This window comes from Pyrgilauda ruficollis, unplaced genomic scaffold (assembly GCF_017590135.1).
Source record: "Pyrgilauda ruficollis isolate IOZ18807 unplaced genomic scaffold, ASM1759013v1 scaffold185, whole genome shotgun sequence".
NCBI lineage: Eukaryota > Metazoa > Chordata > Aves > Passeriformes > Passeridae > Pyrgilauda > Pyrgilauda ruficollis.
The window spans coordinates 820153-837133 of NW_024517540.1; the positions used below are offsets into that span (position 1 = coordinate 820153).

A 16981-nucleotide genomic window follows, 5' to 3' on the forward strand; every position below is an offset into this window, starting at 1 on the left:
GGCGCCGCCGGGAAGGACGCGGCGGCGACACGGCGGGGATCGCGCTGAAGGATGCGCTGGGGGCGGCGGGCGACGCCGGGACTGCGGGACCCCCGGTGCCGGTCTCCGCGCGGCGCCCTCGTGCGGGCGGGGCCGCCGCTCCCCGGCTGCCGGTGCCCCCGGTGCCCCTCGCCCTGCCCGTGAAATCGGGGATCGCTGCGGCGGGAGGGGGACAGCCGCCCGGCCGGTTCGTGTCCCCGTGGCCGCGCTGCCGGGCGGGGCTCGGCGGTTCCCGGTGCGGGCGCGACGGGGTCGTGGGCACCGGGGGAAGAGCCCCCCCCGCCAGCGCTGACCCACCGGGGGCAGCGGGGAGAGCCTGACTCCCCCAGGCATCCGTCTCCCGGTGCACCGGAGCGGGCAGGGGTCCCGCTCCCCCCGCCAGTCGCGCCCCCCGCATGTCTGGGTGCGGGAGCGGCACCGGCGGCGCGGCGGAGGCGGGGGGGCCCGACAGGTGCCTGCCGCCCCCCACCGTCTTTGCCCGGCAGCAGTGGCACCCCCGGGGCGGCTGCGGTGGCTGCGGGGACAGCGGGGGGTGAGAGCGGAGGGTGGGAGCGGCCGCCGGCAGCGGAGCACCCGGGGGTCGGTGGCCTTGGCCGCTCAGCCCCTCCCTCACACCCTGCGCCGGGGCTGCCTCTGCCCTCGCCGGAGCACCCACAGCTGGGGTTGGATGTGGATGGGGACGGTCTGGGCTGGACCCTCCCGGGAAATGGGGGCTGTGGTGTGTCCGTGGACCCCTCCACGGGGATCTGCGCCTGCTGCCATCGCCCACCTCTCCGTCCCTCGCTGGTGCGAGTGCCCAGGGGTGTGGCGGGGACATGCATGCAGCCAGAGCATCCTCCGGCGCCCGTCGGTGCAGGGGCTCTCCTGGGCTCTCCCCCCATCCCACACCCCTTTGTGCAGGGTGGGAGCAGCCCCGGCAGCCCCCTCCCCTGCCATTGAGATTGTGTCGCCAGGCGGAAGCTCGGGCCCCATAAATCGTGCGTGTGTGCGACGTGCCGAGGCGCAGCACAATGCCGAGGTGCTGCCACACTCAGCCTCCCCCCGCACCCCCCAGCTCTGCCCGGACCCCCTGCACCCCCAGCCATGTCCCCACGCCGTGACATCGCCACCACGCTGGCAGGTGTGCCACCTCACCCTTGTCTCCCCGAGACTCCCCCACCCCATCACCGCCGTGACCTGCCGCTGCCCCGACACCTCTCGAGGGACAGGGCGGAGGGGGGTGGCAGTGCCCGGGCCGTGCCAAGCCGGGGGTGTCGCAGCCAGATGCCCGCACCCCCTGCGCAGGCGTGTCTGGCGCGGCCGCCAGCGTCCGGCTCAGGGCATGGGCGGCGCGGTGGGGGCGGCTGCGGCAGAGCCGTGTCCCAGGGACTCCGGAGCTGATATTTATTGTTAGGCAGTGCGGCAGCTCGGACGCAATTATAGCCGCACGGCAAAGTGTCTGGATTAGATAAATTATGGGGGGAATTAGGCTCCCTGGGCCGCAGCCTGCAAATCCCAGCAACCCTGCTGCAAGTGGAGCCATAAACAAGCTCGGCGCGGCCCTGCGGGGCTCTCCGGGGAGGAGGGGGTTGCTGGTTGTGGCCACTCCTTGGCCACAAATTTATTGTGGCTCCTGCCACGCTACCCTGGGTACCCCTGTTGATGCCCTCAGCGGGATGACAGGATGAGGGGCAGCCCAGGGAGCAGCCCAATGGTGCCTTGGGAAGCTCCGCCAGCCCCTTTGGCTATGCAAGGAATGGTTGGGGGTGCCAGGAGGCCAGGAAAGGTCCCCAAGCAGGCAGAGCACCCCTCATGCCATGGTTTTGGGGTGTGTTGGCAAAGCCCAGGGGAGGTGTGAAGGTGGGATCCTCAAACCCTGCTCCTGCTCGGCCTGGTTGTTTGTCCAGCTGTGCATTCCATTCGTCTGTCCCATCACCTCCACTGGTGGCAGCCAGCAAGCCCTGGGGGTGTGGGATGACCCTTGACTCATCCCTGCCCTCCACTCCCCAGTCCTGCCAGGAATAGGCCTGGTGGCATGGGACAAAGGTGCAGGACAGCCATGTCCACCCAACACCAGTTTTTGTGGGGCCTGTGACCCTGGGGTGACCCACTGAGCAGGGTCAGGGGCTCCTGGAGTGTCCCCAGACAAGCTGGGCCCTGGCATGCTGGAGGCTCTGTCCCTGCTGCATGTCCCACATGCCAAGATGGGGACAGCAATTTATCCCTGTTCATGGACACAGACATGGCCAGCGCTCCTGACATTGCTGCACCCCAAGAAGCACCCCAAAAGCAGGATGGGGTGTACCACTGACTCTGATTTTGGACCCGAGAATGCTCGTACTGAGGGCACTGGGTGCCAAGGAGGGGGCAGAGCAGGGGGTGCTGTGACACAGGGGTACACAGGGTGCCTGGATGTGGGGTGGGGGTCACAGCCCACCTGTGTGCAGGGAGGTTGTGGCATTTTGTGCAGGCACACAGCTCGTGCAGCTCCCCCCAGCACTGGCACTGCCGCCACGCTCACCTCTTCAAGGTGGCTTTTATCTGGTCCAGACTGTGCTGCAGGCAGCAGGGCTGGAGTGGGCTCTGGAGAGGGTTGGAGTGGGCCCTGGAGAGGGCTGGAGTGAGCTCTGGAAAGCCCCAGTGCAGAGCCAGGCAGTATCTCACACAGGAGAGGAGCCACGTCCCTGCAGAGCAGGTCTGGAGGGGCCCGGGCTCCTCTGCAGCAGCCAAACCCCAACACCAGGGCAGTGCCTGGCCAGATCCCCCCACCCCATCCACAGGCACCCGCAGGGCTGAGGAGGGGTCACCCACAGCAGGAGGGACCCGCGGGTCTGGGGGCATCCAGCAGGAGGTACTGGGCAGCTGTGCCCAAGCAGAGACAGTTCCATGCCCACTTGTGGAGCTGAATGCAGGCACAGCACCAACATCACCCCCTTTGGCATCCCTAGGCTGGCTGGGGGGCTCGGCCAGCCCCCACCCCATGCCTCTACCCTCCAGACCGGGCACCCAGGAAGCCAAACCGCCCAGCCATCCACGGCTGCTCCGGCAGGAGCGGGTGCCCACGGGCAGAGCGTGCCGTGCCCCGTGAGTCACGGCGCTGGGCGGCACCGAGCAGCACGGCCGGCGTTCCCGTGGGAGAAGCGGCCGCCGTGTCGGGGTGCAACAGGGCCGGGGCCACCTGCTCCTGCCCGGGCTGGTAATTGAGTCACCGGTTGCAGATTGATGGTTTAATTAAAACCCAATTAGAAACCTCATTGATCTTGTTAGCAACACGGGAAGGTGCCGGCTTTAGCTGGGATTACAGGGATTGTGTGGCCGTCAATAGTGATGGGGGGCACCTGTAGGGTGCTACTGCAATCCCGGGGTGCTTGGGGAGCGCTCTACCTGTCCCGCTAGCACCCCGCTCCCCCCGCGTGGGGATCAGCCCTCGCCTCCCCCCCTCGGAGCCCCGATTCCCCACGCAGGGAGGTGGCCCCGGGGACACCGAGTGCCGGCGGTGCCGTTAGCGCCCGCGCCTTGCGGCTGCGCCAGGCGAGGCCGGGGGGGCTGTGCTGTGGCTCGGTGCCACCCGTGTGCGTGGGCTGCGTCGCAGGCGCTGTCTGCCGAGCCAGCGCGCGTGTGCGTGGCCGTCTGGGCGCCGTGACTGTGCAGCGCTGGCTGCGTGGGGAGGGCTGGCACGGGGCGGGGGGGGCCGCGCTGAGCCCCCCATCTCCCCCGCGGTGGGTGCGGGAGGACGGGTGGTCTGTCTGTCCGTCCGTCCGTCCGGTGGACCGGACACAGTGGTCGATGAGCCTTCGCCTCTCGCTGTGGTGCGGGGTGACGGGAAGGGGACTCGTAAATCAATGGCACTTTTTTGTTCCCCGGGTGATGGATGGGCCCCGGATGCGCCAAAAGGACGAAGCTGCTGGAGCCGAACAAAGAGTCTGGCTGTGCTGGGGGCTGTCCAGTGCTGGGGGGCACCGCATCGAGGACACACCACGCTGCCCTGCTCCTCACCGCTGGCACCACCAGCGCGGGGTGCTGAGCCCAGCTCTGGCCCCGCTGCCCTCCAGGCCTCTGCAGCAGCATGGCGATGAGTCTGTGTAGTGTGGGGGTCCCGACGGGGGTCTGGTCCCGCCGTGCCACTGCTGCCAGGGCGTGCTGCAGTGCACCAGGCGCTCCCCAGCAGTGTGGGAGCCAGCGTGCGGCACGCAGCCCGGATTGATGGCAGCAGATGGGAGCGGAGCGGCCGCCCGGCTCACCGGTGCCTGCGGCGTGCCAGGTAGCCAGGCTGCCACCAGAGTGCCACCAGGGTGCCACCGGCATCCCTCCGGTGCGGGGCCGGTGGGCACCGGGCCCGGGGCCGGTGCTGCCAGGGGACATCCATCTGCCCAGCATGACAGGCTGCTGGAAGGTACCACTGCCTCGCCAAGCCCTGCTCTACAAACGCAGTCGTGCAGAAGTGATGCTGCCCGTTCTCCTCCCGCATTTAACCCTTCGGGCACTGCCAGAGCCCACCATCCCCACCGGCCGTGCCATGGCTGCCAGTCTGGGATATGGAGGTTCCATCCCAGCCCAGGTTGCTGGTGTTTCCTGATAGCTGTGGAGCTGGCAGGGACCAGGCAGCCCGTGCCTGCTCTGGGATGGGTGCTGGTGAGAAAAGAGGCAGAGTCCCTCTCTCAGAGTGTCTGTTCCTGCCCTTCCACCCCAAGCCAAGGCCCACGGGCTCCCTGGGTGGTGCTGTCAGCAGGTCTTGGAGCACTTGGGCCATTGCACTGAGGGGGCTGCCGGGTTTGGGGGTATATCTGGAGTTGCTGTTCTGCAGTGACTGTGCAGGAGCCAAGTGTGGCAGGGACACAGTGTTGTGACCAAAGCTGCTGCCAGGGTCACCTGGATGTGCCTCTGGCTGTGGTGGCCCTGTGGCTCTCCCCATATGGGGCCATTCCCCAGCCCCTCCCAGCTTATGGTGATGCCTGTGGGCTCCTGGCATGCCGTGGCAGCTGGCAATACCCGTGGGAGTCACTACCATGGGCCCCTTGCCACACCACCGGGGCTCCTGCACCCTGCCGTGGGTGCTGCTGTCCCCCAGCCCAGGGGAGACTTCGGTGCCTCGTTAGTGAGGCTGTTTATCAGCAGCCACACTTCCTAATGAGCTGTGGCTTAACGAGCCCCAGCCTGGGGTCCCAGGGGGCCGTGCCTCAGCACTGGGTGCCCCAGGGGAATGGGGGTTACCTCTCCCCAGCACCCCGTGACAGAGTATCACTTGTGACACTTCTCCTGGCCCCTCTGTCCCATGGCACAGCCACAGCCCGGCTGTGGGGAGCCCCAGCTGCGGGTGCCCGCCCCGGTGTGGGGCAGCTGGTATTGGGGTACGCCAGCGTCCCAGCCCTGCGTCCCGCGTGGAGTTAATTGCAATTTTCTCCTTGGGGCCATTTCTTTAATAACAAGCCTTTTTCTCCCCCCGCCCCCCTTCCCACCACATCAAAGGGGGAAGATGAAAGGTCCCGGCGCCCGCTCAGCAAGGGTGGCTGCCTCAGCACCTTCCCGGCGGAGCAGTTGCCGGCGGGTGCCGGGATGGGCTGCGGAATAGCGGCTGCGCAGCGAGGGAGGGGCCGCGTGGGGCTGCGCTCCCTGTCCCACGAGTGATGAGTTCTGCCATCAGCCGCCCCCTGTAGCCCCCCGCTGCCGGAGGCGGCGCTTCTTATCCCCCCGTTTTGCCACCCGACACCGCGTCCCGCTACGGTTCTGTCTCCGAGCTCGGCTCGGGGTGCCGCGGGCGCTGGCGGCGTGCCGGGGCTCCTCAAACAGCCCCGGGGGCGATGGTGCAGGGTGGGGCGTCTGCACGCGCAGCCCTGCCCGCTGCCTGCCCAGCCCTGCCGGGGAGACCCAGGGAGTCGCTGAGCTCCGGGAGGGGCGGTGGACCCCCCACCCACGGCCAAGGCAACCCGCAGTGATGCTTTGGGGGGCTCATGGTCCGGGGTTTGGGGTGAGGTGGGAAAAGGGCCGTGATCCGGAGCTCCACAGGGGAGCTCCACGGCCACGCGTGCCGGGATGCTGCTGCCCGTGTCCTGCGGGATGCGGGCCAGAGCGGGCCGGTCAGGGTCCGGTGCCGCCGCGGCGGCTCGGTGCCGAGCCAGCGCCGGGTGGTAATTAATTGGCAGGAGCAGCGGGTCAGCGCGGCGGCGAGGATTACCGAGGCCGGGATTTCCGTCGGGCGCGGATTAGGAGCCAGCGGAGCCTCTCCTGAGTGGATCTGAGGGGATTGCTGCTCCTAATCAATGTAAATGAGGCTCCCCCAGGGCCACCCTTTACGGCATTAACGAACTAACGGGATTAGCCGGAGCAGGGTGAGAAATCCTGGCTCCGAGCTGCGGCGCGTGCCAGGGCCGTGGTGGGCGGCAGCGGTGGGTCGGCTCCAGGCTGCTGGAAATGGGGAATGCCGGGGAATTCCAGGGAATGCCGGGGTGCCCCACACACCCACGGGCTGCCCCGTGGATACCCTGGTGCCTGTGGGACCCTGATGCCCTCCTGGGTCTGTCTGTGCATCGTCTCCTCTTTGAGGCTGTCTCGTATGCCCGTGCTCTTACCCATCCCACCTGTGCATGTGGCTTGACACACACAGCGCCTGTTCCCTCACCCCAGGACCACTCGTACCCTCCAGGACGGGGATTCTGCTCCACTCGTGAGGCTCTGGCTGTGCAGGGGTCCCACAGTGTCAGGAGCTTCACACAGGGCGTGAACAGGGGGCACCACTGCTCCCAGAGTTCCAACCTTCACTGCAACCTCATCTGGCCTCTGGAGAACCCTGCTTGGGGAGATGCAGGCCCTCCCCAAGCCTGACCCCCCCACCCCTTCTTTCCCTTGCAGCCTGCGGCGGGATGGCTACACTGTGCAGGTGAATGTCAACGACTACCTGGACATCTACTGCCCTCACTACAACGCCTCGGTGCCCGAGCACCGGCTGGAGCAGTACGTGCTCTACATGGTGAACGCGGAGGGCTACCGCACCTGCAACACCAGCCAGGGCTTCAAGCGCTGGGAGTGCAACCGGCCCCACGCGCCCCACAGCCCCATCAAGTTCTCGGAGAAGTTCCAGCGCTACAGCGCCTTCTCGCTGGGCTACGAGTTCCGTGCGGGGCAGGAGTACTACTACATCTGTACGTGGGGCGCTGGGGGGGACCCCCACACAGCCCCCAAACCCCCGGTCCCACCCCAGCGGGGTCCCCTCAGGTCCCAGCCTGGATGAGTCCCCTCAGGTCCCACCCCAGTTGTGTCCCCTCAGGTTCCATCTCAGCTGGGTCCCCTTAGGTCCCACTGAGATGTGTCCCCTCAGCTCCCACCCCAGTTGGATCCTCTCTGGTGCCACACCAGCCGGGTCCCCTCAAGTCCCACCCTGGTTGGGTCCCGTCAGGTCCCACCCCAGTTGTGTCCCCTCAAGTCCCACCCCAGTTGGGCCCCTGTGTCCCCCTTGGCTGGTTCACCTGCACCCCCACAACTGGGCAGTTGTTTCTCCCCTAAGAGTGGGAACCTGGAGCTCTGGGAGGGGGTGAAGGAGCAAAGGGATGGGGGGAGGGGGGTTTACATGGTGCAGGGAACAGATGAGGGTGTGGGGAAAGATGAGGTTGCAAGGGCATGATGGGGTGCTGGGGGACGGTGATGTAGGATGCAGGATGCTGCTGCAGGATCAGGGTTCAGGGGCTGCTGCTGCAGGATTGCAGTTTTGGTGCCAGATACGGGTGCTGGGTTGTGATGCTGGAGCTGATGGTTCAGGCCTGAGGTGCTGGTACAGAGCACTGGTGCAGGATTTGGGGTGCTGCTGCATTCCCCCAGCCCAGAGCACACCCCTGGGCAGTTCCAGCCCCCTCTCTGTCCAGACCCACCAAGCCTCGGGGTACCTGGGGTTGAGATCCGTGCCACGGAGCCCCTCTCAGCGTGCTCTTGCCTTGCAGCCACGCCGACACACAACCACCGCCGGTCCTGCCTGAAGATGAAGGTGTTTGTCTGCTGCGCCTCCAGTAAGTACCCCCGTGCCCATCCCGGGGGCTGTGGGCGAGCGGGGGCGGCGAGGCTGGCCCGTGGGTGCCCCGTCCCTCCTGAGAAAGGGGGGAGGTGTGGGAGCTGCGGTGCAGGACATCCAGGGAGCGTCACCCCCGTCCCCTCTCTCCCTCCACAGCGTCGCACTCCGGGGAGAAGCTGGCGCCCACCCTGCCCCAGTTCACCCTGCGGCCCGAGGTGAAGATCGAGGACCTGGGTGAGTCAGGCACAGCCCCCGGCCCCGCAGCGCCGTGTCCCCGCTCCCCGCCGCCGCCCCTGGGGCAGCCCCGGCCACGGGGTGGGGGTTCAGGGCCGCCCTGCTTCCCTCCTCATCCTCTCGTTCCTCCTCACAGAAAACTTCAACCCGGAGATGCCCAAGCTGGAGAAGAGCATCAGCGGCACCAGCCCCAAGCGGGAACACTTGCCCCTGGCCGTGGCCGCCGCGCTCTTCCTCATGACGCTGTTGGCCTCGTAGCTCCCGGTGCCCGCGGGGGCCCGGCCAGCGCCGCTCTGCCGAGTGCGGCCCCCTCGAGCTGCTGCCCCTCGTGAGAGCCAGCGGGGAAGCACGGCCAGACCACCACCCCCTGCCCGGAGAGCCGCCTGCGGAGCTGCCCCGCGGGGCCGGGATCACGGCACGCAGCGATCCGCCTGGACCGGCCGCCTCGGCGGGGATGCGGCCGGGAGCGCTGCTCCTCCCGCCGACAGCATCCCGGGGAGCGCGGGGTGCTGCCCGCAGCCCTCCCGGTGACCCCACCGTGGCTAGGGGGCAGAGCCCGATGAGAGCAGGGACCCCCGGGGCCGGGCAGTGTGTACATACCCATATAGATCTATACATACTGTACAGAGAGCGACTACAGAGATATATCTATACTGTACCATAGGCAGCGGCGCCGGCCCCGGGCTGGCTTGTACATAGTCGAACGTGTTGGATTTTCCTCGTCTTCCGTGAAGACCCGACCTATGCAAACGCACAGACACTTTTTGGGGAAAAACAAAACAAAACAAAACAAAAAAAACATTCTCGATCTTTTTTTCAAAGTGCTTTGGCTGGTGATTTTCATATTCTGCTCTTAGTCTATAAAAAAAAAAAAATAAAAGGATAAAAAAAGGGATCCCTGTCACGGTGGCGTGCAAAACTTCCAGCCCTCGGAGGGGTCCCAGGGGGGCTCCGTCAGGCGTTCAGGAGAGGGCTGACCTCCACCGTGCCACCCACCTTGCCAGGCACAACAGGCTCGGCACCGCTGCCAGGGGGATGCAGGGCACTCCCCACCGCTGCCTCTGCTCCCCACCGACCCCCCAGCGCCGGCAGGGACGCGGTGCTTCCCGCAGGAATGTGGACAGCAGGAGCGCTTGAAGGTAAGGGCAGCGCGGGGGGTGACACGCAGCCCTGAGGGTGCTGGGGTGGCGTTTGGGAGCAGGAAATCCTTCCTTGCCATCCTCGCCAGCTGCACGGAGCGAGCAGACACGAGGCGCTGGCAACCCCATGGGAACTCCGGCATCGCCCCTCCGGCGCGTCTGGCTCTGCCGGGCATGCCGGCTCCTGCCTCTTCTGGGGGGATCTGGCGGCTCCTGCGGGGTGGGGGACGCCCTCATCTCCCCCCCAGCACCTCCAGCCAAGGGGATTTGGGGGCTGGATTGTGCCTGGGGGTGGGATCGCATCTAATGGGGGTGTTGCTGGGGCACCCAGACCCCCACAGCCCCCACGGTGGAGCACTCGTGGGGTCCCGACCCTGCGCTCTGGTGGGGCTGGGGGGGCCCGGTGCCCCCAGGGAGGGGGCAGGAACTCTCCCCACAGGGATGAGGGGCTGCGAGGACCCCGCTCCCGGTGCGGATTCCTGGGGAAGGGGGTCCTCAGAGCCCCAGAGAGCAGGGCAGCCACTCTCCCCCACCCAGCAGGCGCTGCTGGGCGGTGGCTGGGTGTCCCGCCGGCCCGGGCTTGTCCGGGTGCGGGAAGAGCCGACGAACCCGTCAGACGGGTCCCGGGAGCCCTCCCAGCAGGCGCCGGGCTCGCCACGTCCCCCCCAGGGCTCTGGCAGGCCTGGCCCGCCATGGGGCTGAGGTCCCTGGCATGGACCCCCTCCCGGGGTCCTGAGGTGCCACCGGCAGCTGTCTGCTGGCCCAGGGCAGGGTGGGCACGGTGTGGGTGGGGCAGCACTGCTGCCACTGTCCAGGGCCACATCCGGCCAGGTGCTGATTGCCATGGACTGGCCAAAGCACCTGTGCCAGTGTGGTGCCATGCTGGTGGCACGTGGCACAGTGAGCCTGACACAGCTTAGGTGGCCAGTGCCCTGGGGGGGTGTGAGAGCTGGAGTCACTGCCCTGGCACAGAGAGATCTGCCTGCAGGATCCCTCCTGCCGCTTGCCTCGACCCTGGCACCGCTTCTTGTGCCTGCATGGCACCACCCATGGCTCAGTGGGCACCTGGCTCAGGTGTGCCCCGTGCCCTAGGGCTGAGCACAGCAGGACAGCCCAGACCCACCAGGGGTCTTCTGGGGTGCTGGCCGAGGGGGTTCCCAAGCCCAGCTGCCCCAAGTCAAGGGGGGGGGCCATTGCTGGGACCCCAGTGCTGAGGTCTGGGTGCCCCTTGGGTACTTTGGGGTTTCACAGCCTTGGCAGCGGATCCAGATGTGTGCCAGGAGCCGCTGTGTGGCACGAGGCTCTGCCTCACCTCGGGGCAGCTCCCCTGCCCAGTCAGGGCTCTCTGGCCAAAGCCATGAGGTCCTGGCACAGCTGGACAGCCCCGGGGCTGCGGCTCTGCCCCCACCAGGCTGGCACATGGCCATGCCTCCCTGCCATGCCTACCTGCCAGGCTGCACGCAGCTGGCACTGCGTCACCGCGGCCTTCGCTCCCGGCCACAAACTGGACGGCTCCTCTTCCTCCCCCAGCCTTGCAGGGGTGACGTCAGCCCAGCCAGGGGCCGGGGCACTCCCGGGTGTCCCCAGCCAACAAACCACAAACACTGTCACGAGTTCGGCGGCCTCTGGCCAACCCTACCTGCCCCACACGGAGCAGCAGCGATGTTTACAGCCTGAAACGGCTTCACCTTTGTCCCTCCATCACAGGCACCAAACCCAGCCCATTGTCACCTTCTCCCAGGCGGCGTGGCCGTGACCATGTGCACCATGTGCACACCACCACTGGCATTCCTGGTCCCGCTGCAGGTGGGCACTCACCCTTCCCAGGGTGCTGCCCACCCTGTGCCCCACCGTTGTGTTCCAAGGGAGGTAATGAGGCACCTCTAGCCCCAGTTTTTGTCTCAGACTGTCCCCAGCAGGGAACATGGGCTTGTCTTTCCACTCCTGCTCCTCCACCAGTGACACTGGGTCTCGGTGTGTCCATATGGCCTCACTCCCAGCCCCTTCCCTGTGACCTGGTGGCCCTGCTGCAGGGCTGGGGCCATGGCACATGAGACAGGGGGCCCCCTTGGCCAACGGCGTTGGGTGCCACATCCCAGTGCCACAGGATGGATTCAGCATGATGCCCCAGGAGGCTCATTATGCCCCTGGCAAGCCCAGCACGAGGCTCAACCACCAGGAGCTGCCCAGCCCTCCCCTGTCAGTGCTCCCTGCCTTGGTTTCCCCAGGCACAGTCTGTCCCTGACGTGGAGGGGGCAGTACCAGGGTGATGCCAGAACCATGGGATTGGTGCTTTCATCCATCCCCGTGGCCTGCACGTGAGATCCCAGCAGTGTTCCCAGGAGTGCTCCCCTGTGCAAGCCACGGCAGCGCCGGCATCCCAGGAACAGAGGCCTGGCACTGTCGTTATGGATGATGTCAGGCCTGGCCACAAGCAGGGAGGATGAGAGCAAAGCAGCCTCCCTGGGAGCGAGGGGGTGGCGAGAGAGGCTGGGATGCAGGTGGGATTTGGGGGGATGTGGGGCACAGCCCCACGGCCTGGGCTCGCAGGCTGAGGGAGCCACGGCCGCTCTCAGGTTGCCGCGCCGGCGCCTGCCGGAGCCCCTGCCGCGTGCCAGGGGAGCGCTCCGCGCCCGCTGCGGCACAGGGCATGCAACATTACCCACAATCAATGGATCATTATGGAATAAACAAGAGGAAAGTTGTTTTGCAAATGCGGCTGAGTTATCGCTTCACAACACGCGGCGAAGCGTCGCGCGCCGGCCGGGACACGGATGGATCCGTGTCAGAGCAAATGGGAGCCGACAGCGAGGCACCGCGCTCCTGCCAGGCAGTGGCAGCGTGCCCGCTGTGCCCACCCCGGCTCTGCGCCTGCAGGCCCCTGTCCTGCACGTACAGACCCCCGTCCTGCACCTACAGATGCCTGCAGGCCCCTGTCCTGCACCTACAGCCCCTCTGTCCTGCACCTACAGCCCCCCGTTCTGCACCTAGAGACCCCCATCCTGCACTTAAAGATCCCCGTCCTGCACCTACAGCCTCCCAGTGTGCATCCACAGGCCTATCCTGCACCTTCAGACCTCTGTCCTGCACATACAGACCCCTGTTCTGCACCTACAGACCCCCGTCCTGTACTTACAGACCCCTGTGCTGCACCTACAGCCCCTCTGTCCTGCACCTACAGCCCCCCGTTCTGCACCTAGAGACCCCCATCCTGCACATACAGACCCCCATCCTGCACCTAAAGATCCCCGTCCTGCACCTACAGCCTCCCAGTGTGCATCCACAGGCCTATCCTGCACCTTCAGACCCCTGTCCTGCACATACAGACCCCTATTCTGCACCTACAGACCCCCATGTTGTACCTACAGACCCCCATCCTGCACCTACAGACCCCTGTTCTGCACCTACAGACGCCCATTTTATACCTACAGGCCCCTGTCCTGCACCTACAGCCCCCCAGTGTGCATCTACAGGCCTATTGTGCACGTACAGACCCCCATTCTTCACATACAGACCCCTGTCCTGTACCTACAGACCCCCATCCTGCATGTACAGCCCCCAGTGTGCACCCACAGCCCCCTGTCCTGCACCCACAGCCTTTCATCCTGCACCCACAGCCCCCCAGTATGCATGCACAGCCCCCGGTGTGCACCCACAGCCCCCCCAGTGTGCACCCACAGCCCCATCCTGCACCCACAGCCCCATGCTGCACCCACAGCCCCATCCTGCACCCATATACCCCCATACTGCACCCACAGCCCCATCTTGCACCCATATCCCCCAGTCTGCACCCACAGCCCCCCAGTGTGCACCCACAGCCCCCCATCCTGCACCCATATCCCCCAGTCTGCACCCACAGCCCCCTGTCCTGCACCCACAGACCCCTGTCCTGCACCCACAGATCCCCATCCTGCACCCACAGCCCCCCAGTGTGCACCCACAGCCTCCAGTGTGTGTGCAGAGTCCCTGCCCGGTGTGGGTCACTGTTTTGGGGGATGGCCCTGCTCTGTGCCGGTCCCGTGTGGGGGGATGGGGTGTGTGTGTGTGGAGGTGGGGGGGACCTGGAGCATGGTGTTGTGCGGGGACTCTGTCCCTTCCCTGTGCCATTCCCGGTGGGGGGGCGGCGGTTTGTGTCTCCCGGCCCGGTCCTGGTGGGGGCGGGGGGGGTGTGTTTTTGTCCCGGTTACCGCCGGTCTCGGTAGGGAAGGTTTGTGTCCCCCCGCCTGCTGCCGGTCCCGGTGGTCCCGGTGTCCGGGGGTGCGTGTCCCCGCCGGTGCTGCTCTCGGTGTGGGGGTGGTTTCCGTCCCCCTGACCGATACCGGTGGGGGTGTGTCGTGCGTGCGGTGTCCCCCCCCGCCTGGTCCCGTGTGTTGTTGTGCGAGCGCGGGGCGGTGGCGGGGGCGGGGCGGCGGCGGGGCCGTACATAAGGCGGGGGCGGGCGAGGGGCCGCCCGTGGAGCGCAGCACCCGCGGAGCGATGGGGCAGCCGGGGGTGCCCCTGGCCCTGCTGGGGCTGGGGCTGTGCTGGGCAGCGGCGGCCGAGCGGCACACGGTGTTCTGGAACAGCTCCAACCCGCGGTGAGTGACCCCCGCCTCCCACCGGGACCCCCCCGCGAACGCGCACCGAGCCCGGCACCGGTCGCCCCGAGGGCGCGGGCGGCGCCGCTCCGCTCCGCTCCCCTCCCCGGCGGCCTTTGTGCGGGACGAGGTGGCGGGGCCGGTGCGGGGCCGTGCGGGGGGCGGCGGGGCCGGTCCAGGTGCGCCCGGGGGGGCCTTTCCGTTCCCAGGGCCGTGCGAAGGGGCCGCTTCCTTCCCGCGGGGGGGGCGCGGCGCCAGCCCCGGCGCCGGCCCCGGGGACCGTGTTGACAAACACGGGGCAGGATGGGCGGGGGGGTAGACCTGGATCGGGGCCCCCCGCTCACCGGCCGCCGGGGCTGCGGGGTGACCCCATCTCAAGCAACAGCCCTGCAGGTTCTGGGGGTCCCCCCCGGCCGCGGCCGTGACTCCCCCTGCTTGTAGAGGTGCATGAGCTCTCTCAGGCTCTAGGAGCGTCCCCCTTGGCTTTCAAGGAGCCCCCCACACTCTCCAGACCCCCAGGCTGTGGGGGTGCCCCCCCCACTCAGGCAGCCCTGGGGAGATTTTGGGCTTCCCCTCCTTCCCTGGGCTGAGTCGCTCCCTCCCCAGCTTCTGGGGGTTCTCCCCCCCGCCGTGCCCCCCACGGATGTCGGACTCCCCCAGATTGTAGGGCCGTGTCCTCTGTGCCCCCCCGCAGGTTTTTTGGGGTGGCTGTGCCCTCTCGAGGCCACCACAGCCGGCGAGGTGGGGACCCCGCGGAGGCCCCCGGCGTGCCCCCCCCGGGTGGGGTGTGGGGCGCAGCTGGAGCCGGGCTGGCTGCCCCACGGCGAGAGCCGCGACGCCTCCTGCTCCGGCAGCGCTGGGCCGGGCAGGGTGCGGGCAGGCTGCGCGTCCCAGCGGGTCCCCTCCCTGCTCCCCGGCTCTTGGGGAGCGCTGGGAAGTGGGGTGCGCTCACCACTCACCGCCGGGGGGCCGAGCCAGAGGGGGAGTGAAGGGGGGCTGCCCTTTCGAAGCTATTCCAGGTGCTGCAAGACTCAGCACAGGGGAGGGTGCACCCAAGGGTGCCCCCAGGCAGCGCTGGCGTGGCCGAGGTGCTGGCCCCCCTGGGTATGGGGGATTTGGGGGTGCAAGTAAAGCCCCTAACCCAGACCTGACCCCCCTGGCGACCCTCCTGGCGCAGGTTTCTGTGGAGTGACTACACGGTGGAGGTTCGTCTCAATGACTACCTGGACATTATCTGCCCCCACTACGAGGAGGGCAGCGTGGACCCCCGGGTCATGGAGCGCTACACGCTGTACCTGGTGGAGCTGGAGGAGTACCAGGCCTGCAAGCCCCGCTCCAAGGAGCAGATCCGCTGGGAATGCGACAAGCCCAGCGCCCTGCACGGCCCTGAGAAGTTCTCAGAGAAGTTCCAGCGCTTCACTCCCTTCACGCTGGGCAAGGAGTTCAGGGAGGGACACAGCTACTACTACATCTGTGAGTGCTGGGGGGCTGCGGGGGGTGCTCCGAGGTGCTGCAGGGATTCCCCATCGGGCTCCCCCCATCCCTTCCTAACGTGCCTCTCCCTTCACAGCCAAACCCATCCACCACCACGGTGAAGCCTGCCTGAAGCTGAAGGTGACGGTGACAGGCAAAGGCAGTGAGTATCACCACCCCCTCAGGGGCCCCCCCCGCGTCCCCTCCTTCCCAGCGTGGCCTTGGCTGCGCTGAGTCACGGCCTGGCCGTGGCCCCTGGCCAGCCCGGGGTGTGGGCACGCGCAGCTTGGCCAGGAAGGTGTTGGTGGGGGCGGGGAGGTGGGGGGACAGCCAACAGAGAAACGGGATTTTGGGATTTTGGGAAGGCTGGGGTGCTGCCCTTCCCTCTGTGACCCCCTGTTTGCTCCGCAGCTCCGGCACCGCCTGCCCCGGCCTCGACGCAGAAGGGGAGGATCCAGGCAGGTGTGTGGGGGGCTGTGGGTTGGGGCTGAGCCAGTTTCCCTTTCCGGGGTGACAGGGTGTTCTTGGGGGCACCAGGCTGAGCCTGGGGGGGAGGCAGGTGGGGGGCACTGGCCTGAACACAGCCACCCAGGGGTTTGTGGGGGGCATTGGGGCTCATCTGCCCCTCCTGGGGGCTCTGGAGCTGGCTGAAGTACCAAATCTGGCGGCAACCCTTTGCAGGGGTGATGTGCTGCTGGTTTGGGGTACAGTTTCTCTTCTGGGGTTGCTGGTTGCTGATGGCTCCTCTTTTCCCCCCGCAGACGATGCGGCCGCACACGTGCTGAGGAGCGTGGGGCAGAACTCGGCCATGCGCAGCAGCAGCCGCCCCTTCACCTTCATCAGCCTCCTGCTGCCCCTCCTGCTGCCGCAGGGGCTCTGAGCCGCCCCTCGTGCCCGGACCCACCGAGGCTGTGGCCATTGGGGACCCCAGTGGTCCCCGCACATCTGCCCCGGGTGCCCTGCCCTGCGCACATCTGGGCCAGGAAAGGATTTGTCAGTATTATGGGGCTGGAGGGCCCAAAGCCATCGGAGCAGCTGGAGCCTTCAGGCTTCCCTGGCCCTTCCAGGATGCTCCTGGCAGCCAGAGGCCGAGCGGGAGCCTGGAGCTGGAGGGGCTGAGGTGCCCCAGACTGGAGAGGGGCAGGGGGCTGGCACCCCTGCCCCGCAGCTGAGCTCGCCCACCGCCCTCGGGGCTTTCCCCGTGGTGGGCTGGAACTGGAATGTGTCCTGCAGGCGGGGACGTGGGGGTGGCCTGGTGACACCCGTGCAGGGGGCCACTAACCCCCCAGTGTCAGTGGCCTGGGAGCACAGACAGGCTGGAGACGCCCCGCAGCCAGGGGAGCGGGGTTAAGAGAAACATCCCACTCCTCAGTGCGCTGCACCCCTACCCCTTCCTTCATCCCCTGGCCCTTCCCCATCCCTCCCCTCCGCTGGGTGCCGGAGGGGCCCCCCAGCACCCCCTTTGTACAGCTTTCTAACACGGGACTTTTTTATACCATTGTTGGGAATAAATAACCAAAACCATGCTGAGCTCCTGAGACCTC

The 16981-nt window shown here is 67.3% G+C and overlaps 2 protein-coding genes across 3 annotated transcripts in view; both read left to right on the forward strand.

Moving 5' to 3' along the window:
• EFNA3 (ephrin A3) overlaps positions 1-9117 on the forward strand; it is a 9402-nt gene extending 285 nt beyond the window's left edge. Inside the window, exons 2-5 of one of the 2 annotated variants that reach the window (XM_041464851.1) lie at positions 6865-7154; positions 7947-8012; positions 8171-8248; positions 8385-9110. In XM_041464851.1, the coding sequence (XP_041320785.1) occupies positions 6865-7154; positions 7947-8012; positions 8171-8248; positions 8385-8506 (556 nt within the window). In that variant the 3' untranslated portion in view covers positions 8507-9110. Of the gene's footprint in view, positions 1-6864; positions 7155-7946; positions 8013-8170; positions 8249-8384 lie in introns of both variants that reach the window. The other variant, XM_041464852.1, reaches the window with a different exon arrangement.
• Positions 9118-13811: 4694 nt separating this feature from the next.
• Positions 13812-16961, forward strand: EFNA1 (ephrin A1). Its single transcript, XM_041464856.1, has 5 exons — positions 13812-13964; positions 15142-15437; positions 15535-15600; positions 15849-15899; positions 16199-16961. Exons 1-5 carry the CDS (start codon positions 13864-13866, stop codon positions 16315-16317), a joined length of 633 nt encoding a protein of 210 aa, XP_041320790.1. The 5' UTR covers positions 13812-13863; the 3' UTR covers positions 16318-16961.
• The last annotated feature ends 20 nt before the right edge of the window (positions 16962-16981 follow it).